Below are 8,489 nucleotides of genomic sequence, written 5' to 3'. Positions count from 1 at the left end.
GGCACCAAAGCATTCGTAGATACAGCTATTAAATTTGATAAGATAAGCGCCATATCGATGTTGCAGAAATTAGATCAAGAAATTGATCAAGAGAAAAAGAAAAAGAAATTTGAACAAGAAATTTGATCACGATGTTGATTAAGATATGGTTCTGGATAGCATGTTTAATTCTTGGAGATGAAGCATGGCTTGAATATGAGAGAAGAGAAAGAAAGAGAATTGTAAATCTGAGTGATTCTAAATTGTACAATTAGAAATGAATAAAATTTGTACATTCAAGTCTCAATGCTCTGAGTTATATAGCAAGGTATAGTAACAAACCTACTCCTAACTGTCTAACAAACTAAATCAGTCCTAACCACTCTAATTTTCTAACTAATTTAACTAATGGTAATGCTAGAGTGACAAAAAAACAGTCAGAACTTGCCTTATTTAGTATTCATTAATTATCACAACAACTAATGAATGCGAAATAAGGCAAGTATGGCTGTTTTTGACTAATTTTCTTTGGTTACCAAATATTTCCCTTTCACTAATTATGACATACATATATCACTACAAAAAAATCTAGTTAAAATGGCGGTTTTTTTGGGTATTTACGGCTGTTTGAATCGCCATTATTACCAGAAACGGCGGTTTCAGAAAATGACATAATTCTGGGCGCCATTCTGGTTATTACGGCGGTTTTCTGAAAACCGCCACAATTTCCTGGGTTAAAACGGCGATTTTTGAATAGGTTAAAACGGCAGTTCAAACCGCCGTTATTTCCAAGGTTAAAATGGCAGTTTTTGAATAGGTTAAAACGGTAATTTGAACCGCCATTATTACCCTGACAGAGTGGCGTTTTGGTTGGTTAAAACGGCAGTTCAAACCTCCGTTATTTCCAGGGTTAAAATGGCAGTTTTTGAATAGGTTAAAATGGCGGTTTGAACCGCCATTATTACCTTGACAGAGTGGCATTTTGGTTGGTTAAAACGGCATTTTTTAACCGCCATTTTTATCCTGATAGTAGCATTTTGGCTGGTTAAAATGGCATTTTTGAACCGCCGTTTTACGCTGACAGTGACATTTTTTATCGTTTAAAAAAATAATTTTTACCGTCATTTTTATCGCATTAAATAAATAATTTTGTGATTAAAATTTCACAATAGCAAAAAATATAATCCATAAATGAAATATTATATAACTCATAAACAAAATATTAATATAATATATAATTTTTTATTATTAAAAATCAAAAGTAATAACTCCTATACAAAACTTTGTCTTACTAAACTTATCAAAATACAAGCATTACAATCAACACTAATCAGTCAAATCTACCATCCAGTTTCCTAAACTATGTTAATATCTAATAATGTATTTGAATCATCTAATAAGTGCTATTTTTACTACTTAGAATATGAATATACAAGACAAGTAGCTTAGCTAAGTGATGATGAATAAGATTTGGAAGCCAAAAGTTTTCTCCTTTTGTATTTAACTTTAAAACAAGTCTGCCTTAGTTTCTTGGTCTCTTGTGTGAGTTTCATCTTAGGAACTTGCTCCAACATCTTTGTTTCTTACTCCAACACTCCAACTTCATTATCCAAACTCATCTCTTACAAAGATTTGTAGGAACTTCTCATGTCAGGGAATTTCTATCAAGCCGGCTGTTATAAATTGAAATTATAACAATGAAAAAATGTCATTAGAAACAATATATAACTAGTCAAATAATATAAAGAGAAAAAATAAAATTAGATTGGTAGAAAGAGTCGAGAAAATTTATTAAAAAACTGAAATACGAGGCAATTACTTACAGAACCTCAAGTGTCTTAACTAGTCCTAATGTTTCTGGTATAGAACCAGATAAATCATTTCCATCAAATAATCTGCAAGGAAAAAGAAAAGGTTGTTAAAATGGTAAAATAGATGACATCACAAGCTTATAACACCAATTTTTGAAAAAATAAAATAAAATATATGAACTTACCCCTGAATGAGCACCATGTTAGAGCTGAAAAGTTTGGGGGCACCTGAAAGCTGGTTCTTATTGAAATGGTTGCATTAGATTACAAATGCAATTCAAAACAGTTATTATAAGATGAAGAGAATACTGCTTCTTAAATCAAAATGATTTTATCCTTTATAAAGGGTCAAATTAAGTGATTACTCGAGAAATAATAAATAAAAAAATTTGATGGAACCCAAACCAAAATCAAGTATTAAATGGCATCGAGTGAAGAAGGAAAAAAAACTATACAAAATTCGATGGAACCCAAACCAAAATCAAGAAAAGAAAAATAAAGAATCAAAGAGTTAACAATTAATAGTTAAACTAGTTAAACCATTAACTTGGACAACACAAAATAAATTTAACCAAGCAACTTATTACACTTTAGTTTGAAATCTACTATCTTAAATTAGCAATTCTACTATGAAAATTTCTTATAACTGCACAATAACCATATTACTAATAGATCTTGACAATCTAGCTTATGATTGATTCATGTATGAAATATAACAAATCTTGAGAGTATCCAATTTCCAAATGATAAGTTGATAATAAGTTCAAAGGGAGGTATGGGATTTTCCATGCTGATATAGGAAACAAGAACACAACGATGAAAAAGAACAGTGAAGTTACACACTCTTTTATGATGTTACCAAATCGTCTTCTTTCATATTAAAGTAAAGCCAGGCTGCCCCCAATCCTGTATAAAAGATAAAAGCTAAATCAGCAGGATCTTAATTAAGATATAAATTATGGAGAAGTATACTGCACTATTTGGGGGCACTTTAAGGAAAACAAACTTTAAGCTTCAAGGAAACTTATGCTTAACACTGTACCAGAGCTTATATGAACAAGTCCTTAACAATTTCAATATATTTTACACCCACTCTTCGTAATTAAGTTAAACTTTAGGAAAATGTGGTAGAAGTTTATACATTATTTACCAGTAAGCCTATACCATATGAAGTGTGTGATAGGGCAACGTAACTTAGAATATAAATCATCTCAAATCCAGACTAAGATATCAAGATTTTAGGAGATAAATCTATCAAAGTCGAAAGAGATTAGTCAATCTTAAAGGGAACTTCAGAGTAAAGTGATTAGACCTCTTTATTTGGAGGAACATAGCCGTTTTTGGATGGCCGGTGATCTCATTTCTTTACTTGATCTAACAAGACCAACACGTTGCTATAGATTGATTCCTATCAGATTAGTTTCTTCAAACATATTTTACACCACGTGTCATTAATATAAGCAGTAAATGTAGAACTAAAAATGCAGTTTCAGTACAAACTTATAACGAGACACCAAGCAAAATTAAGCAGTTTTGTTTCCCAGATAAACAGCGGACTAATAATATTTTAATACATCAAAATTAAATAAAATGCTCAAGCTAATATAGGGCAGCTCGTGCAGCCAAAATTTTATCTCAAAACTTTAGTGTGAACTGAAACTAACACATTACTTATTTGCACCTAGAACACCGTGATTTATAATTCACATGTCAATGTTCCAAATTAATGTAGCTTGAACTTAGTAAGATCACTGTATACATATATAGACCCTAAGACTATAGCACGATCCTCGTTTACTCAAATTAACGCGATCTTGTTTTTAATTAAAAACTAGAGTCCAATGTACCTAAATTAATCTAGCGTGAGCCAGGCAACTATAGGCTAAAAGCCGAAAACAAAAATCTCCCAGCTTTGGTTCTTTTCATTCAAAAATTGAAATACAAAAATTGAAGTACAAAAATGTAAAGAAATTAATAACCTGGTGGTCTTGTTGGCATTTGATATGATGACCGCATGATGGACAAGTTCTGCTAATTAAGCTATCTTTGTTCCTCTCCACAATGGTGTTAATTAAGCTATCAACACAAAGATTAATAAAACGTGTATAATTAATTATAATCAATGATGAAGGAACTAAAAAGCTGAACCAATAAAACTACTATAACAGAGTATATCAGAAAAAAACTTGTGCACCATAGGACTGAACAAAAATCTCTCAAAACTTCGTTAGTTATTACTAATAACGAATAACATATAACAAATCAAAACTTGGCATCAAATTTTACATCTATGAATTGAAGTACCAACATATATACTTATCCAGCACACATTACATTCACTTATTCTCATTGATGAGAATTTCAATTTTCATGTGATTCTTCATCATAATCATTCCATAATCATAGTAATAATCTAGAAGATCACACAGCCGTTATTATATTCTTCTTCTCCACCACTTGTAGCATATTGGTATGGTTGATAATGATATTTTGTAGTTGCTAGTCTCATTTGGTAATAAAGTGGATATGCTTCATATATCTTTGCAGCTTCTTGTTTCTTATTCTCTTTTGGCTTCTTAGCTTCTTCCTTCTTAGCTGGCCCAACTGATAATATTTCTGTGTGACACCATTTTCGTAATTTCCCTACTACATGTACCGGATCAATTTCACCAATTAAACTCATTTTCTTTTCCTTCATGTCCACAGATACTGATTCAACCCCTGCAAAAATAAAATAAAAATAAATAAATAAATAATTACTATAAATTAATTAAATGTTATTTATTAATGTGCTTAATAAAATAAGAGATGCGATGGTAGAATTATTTCAAGTACCTGAAATGCCAGAGACAGTTTTCATAGCTTTTTGCTTGATTTTGTCACCATGTAAATCCAACTTCAACACAACTTTCTGTTGAACAACACAAATCAATAAAAGATTTTATTAGGACTAATATTAACATATCATACATGAAACGAAATAATTAACAATAAACTAAATACTCATATATACTTTATTTAATGTAGGATAAACTTCTAACTAACCTTCATTGTTGATTGAGAAATGATAATGAAACTTGTGATCTCTAATTAAGTAGAGAGGCTAATAAGAAAGATTGAAGTTGCAAAGGAATTTATGTGTATTAGAATTGAAGTGAAGGTGGTGAATTGAAGCAAAGTGTGAGGAAGATTATATAGGAAGAAGAAGAGGGTAGAGAGAGAAGAGGGGTCAACTGAGTCAAGGGGAAAATTAGTAGGATAATAGTTTCGTGGATGGATCCCAAGAACTCAATAATGATGAGGTTATAAAGATAGCTAGTTCTGAGGTTATAAAGATAGCTAATCAATAACTAGTTCTGAGGCCACAATTTCATCATGCAGTGATGTGATTAAGAACCTAAAACCTTGTGTGAGTTACTTGGTGAGTGGAAGTGGTAAACCATTAGGAACATGTTGCTCTGGCATTAAAGCTCTTGCAGCTACTGCAGCAACCTCTACTGATAAGAAAACTGCATGCTAATACTAAATTTAAACTAATTATTTCAAGGTCACAAGCACTATTTAAGTTCAGCATGTTAATATTCACCAGATGAATGAAAAGATGATGTCTATCTTCAACTGGTTCTTATTTAAGTAGCTTCCATCTTCTAAATAGTTTCAAATCAATTTATCTTCATCACCTGCACATAAAACAACCTTATTGTTAACAACTTCATTGTTCTCTAAAGCAAACAACTTAACAACAAAGCACAAAATCAAGTTTCAAGCTAATAAAAGAATTTGTTGATATGTCTGCAAAAGAGATATGTCTAACATAGTTACAAAGTTGAGCATTAACATTCAGCTCTGTAACTATATAGGCCATAATTGACAAATACCTAGAAACCATTTCCATAAATATAATGTTTTGTGCTACTTTACCATAAACCAGTGCCGTTATCTTTTAGTGTATTCCACATTTAATATTCACTCATTATGAGAACATTCCTCTTAAAGCAGTGCCTATAAGCCGATCAGAGAATAGTATATACAGCTTGAAAAAACTCGAAGTCTGAGAGCAGTAAGCCAGCCAATCTAGCCGCAGACCGAGCATATTTCTCCATCTTTGGGTTAGGATCCATGCCAACAACATGAACATCGGAATCATTAGCATAATAACTGAGGTTAGGACCAACCTCCAAGATTTTAAGAGCCTTCCCCTTCAAGTTACTTAAGACTTGTGACTTGTACTTTGCAACCGTACCATATAAAAAAAAAAGAGAAATTCCCAAAACTTAAATCCAATTCAACAACAACAGCTTCATAATCCAATTCAATAGTAATTATTAAATGTAAAATGAAGAAATATAAACCTCAGCTTCATAAGACTTAGTAGCTGAATTCATAACCCAAGCATAGAACTCTTCATATCAATCAGGCTTTGGTGGATGAAACTGGTTAAGCACATCCTACAAAAAAGTAAGTTTTTTTTTTGCAATCAAAACAAAAACCTCATCTTTTGACTTCTCTGTTAATTGTTGGGCCAACGGCATAGGTTAAATTGTTAATGGTTACCGTGTAATCGTAATCAGAATATGAGTTATTGGTGGCTCTGAAAGGGTTTAATAGGGAAGAGTGTAGTTGCCAATATTGCAGCTTCAATGAAGTGCCTTCTTCAACAGTGACTCAGTGAGACTGTTAATAAGACTAGGAGAGTAAGTAATTACCTGAGAAAGATTACTAGAGAAATAATTTCAAAAGCAGTCAATTAACACCACTGTTCTTTTAGATACTTCCTCTATGGCTTAGAAACAATTCATCTCAATCATATCAACAAAGCAAAGGTGAATGAATATTATCAAAATAACAGTAACTCAATCATAATCATAATCAGCATATAGTTGTGTTAAGAATAAAAAATAATCCTTTTTTACAAGATAATTAACAAAATAAACAACATGAAGATTCTTTAAATAATCAGGTATTCAATTTACTAGGCAGAGTATATCTTTCTTTAGACAACTTAGCATATAAACAAGTCAACTGCAAACTAAAATGCAGTAAATGTAGTTTGATTTTTCCAACATAAAATGTGAACATTCAAGTCATGACATTGATGAAAAAAGAAAACAAAGAAGGCATGTCCTTGCTGGATTCACATTGGGAGCTAAGCTAGTTTTGAATTTAAAAAATGCACAATGATGAACATGTAGTAGTTATAATAATAAGCACCAAAGAATCATCATCTATAACAGAAAACAAGTTCCACTCTTTTCCATCTCTCTCAGGAAATTCATCAACCACATGGCAAGCATAACAATACTGAACCGAAATACAGTTAGAAAACAAGCAATTGAGAATGAACAAGAAGAGAAAGAGAATAAAAATAGAAATTGAGAATGAACAGAAACACACTACAAGCAATGTTGAGTGGATCGAATAAGAAGAGAATGCAGAAGTGAGAACGTACCGTTGCTACTGGCGGAGGAGACACATTAATGGAAGAGGTGCTTCGCTCAATATCTTATAAGCTATGACGTAGTGACCATATTTGGAAACGCGTCGATAGAGGAGGCGCCTTCACTCGAATGCAGAAGGTTGATGGAAGCGACAGAAACGAGATGAATGGTGTGACCATGACAGTGACAAGCTTTAGGGTTTCAGATCAACTTACTCTCATTCTCCTTTCCCTCTCATGTGCAATCTCAGATTATACCTAGAAGGAAAAAGAAAATTAACCAAGAGAATTATACTTAGAGAGCTATTGAGACGAAAGCTTCACAAAACTCAGATTCAACTAAGCAGGACCACCATTGAAGGGGAAAAAGAAAATAAAGGCTCTGTAAAAGGTTAACCAAATTAGAATTAATAAAATTCAAGATCAACTAAGATGCATAAAACCAGATAGCAGAAGCTCCACCGAGGACAGCAATGATGGCGTTGCTTGTGGTGACGAGGAGATAAGCGGCAGCGCAACGAACCCTCAAATCGAAGCCAGAAAACCTAATCAAAGAAGAGCGCTCCTTCGAAGGCAGCAACAACCGCATTGTATACCGCGGCAAGAGATGAACGCCGGCAACGAGCGAGATCTTAAAATTAGGGTTCGTCACATTCAGATCCCTCTCGCTCGCTCTCTCACATGCAACAATACTGATGATTAGTGATTACTCTCATATACAATACACCATCTCAGCTTTAAATATGTTTCCTTTTTTTAATGATAATGGCGTTTTAACCTGCCACAATCAATGAAAACTGCCAATAAAAACATGGTCATTCTGGAAGACGATAAAACCGCCGAAATTAGCAACAATTGTGGCAGTTATGTAAAACCGCCATAATATTAGTGCTATTTTAATCAAATTTTTTTGTAGTGTATATCCTAATACCATCAAAGTATGTAAACTGAGATCTATTGGCGAGAAGTTCTTCCAAAGTCGCAAATCTTCATCACTTGTATTTACTAAATAAATCTGTTGTGAATTGTAATAATAATATCCTTTTGGAAAGGTTGAGAGAGAATTGATTTAGTTTTTTTTTTATCAAGCATAGGAAGACTCGAATCCGCGACCTCTAAATGACTATGGGAAGACTATGCTATTTGAACTATAGTTCATTGGCGAGAATTAATTTTGTTAACCATGAAGATATGTAGAAAAGAAGGACAATATTAGAATATCATTATTAAAGAGTTAAATTATAAAAATATACGAATTTAAT

General features: G+C 32.5%; 1 protein-coding gene and 1 long non-coding RNA gene across 3 annotated transcripts; both read right to left on the bottom strand.

Moving 5' to 3' along the window:
• LOC107648160 lies at positions 1,208-3,131 on the bottom strand. 2 transcript variants are annotated; one of them, XR_002348661.1, is made up of 4 exons: positions 3,103-3,131; positions 1,976-2,696; positions 1,803-1,874; positions 1,208-1,652 (listed from the first exon to the last, which is right to left on the bottom strand). It is a non-coding gene; the product is annotated as an uncharacterized LOC107648160 (long non-coding RNA). The 2 variants fall into 2 exon arrangements; XR_001621758.2 differs by lacking the exon at positions 3,103-3,131 and having other exon boundaries at positions 1,976-3,096.
• Positions 3,993-5,234, bottom strand: LOC107648651 (heavy metal-associated isoprenylated plant protein 39-like). Its single transcript, XM_021104391.1, has 3 exons — positions 4,836-5,234; positions 4,626-4,701; positions 3,993-4,511 (listed from the first exon to the last, which is right to left on the bottom strand). The coding sequence occupies exons 1-3, from the start codon at positions 4,839-4,841 to the stop codon at positions 4,204-4,206; spliced, it is 390 nt and encodes a 129-aa protein (XP_020960050.1). The 5' UTR covers positions 4,842-5,234; the 3' UTR covers positions 3,993-4,203.

Source organism: Arachis ipaensis, chromosome B06, assembly GCF_000816755.2.
Source record: "Arachis ipaensis cultivar K30076 chromosome B06, Araip1.1, whole genome shotgun sequence".
Taxonomy (NCBI): domain Eukaryota; kingdom Viridiplantae; phylum Streptophyta; class Magnoliopsida; order Fabales; family Fabaceae; genus Arachis; species Arachis ipaensis.
This window is presented reverse-complemented; position numbering and strand designations above follow the sequence as displayed.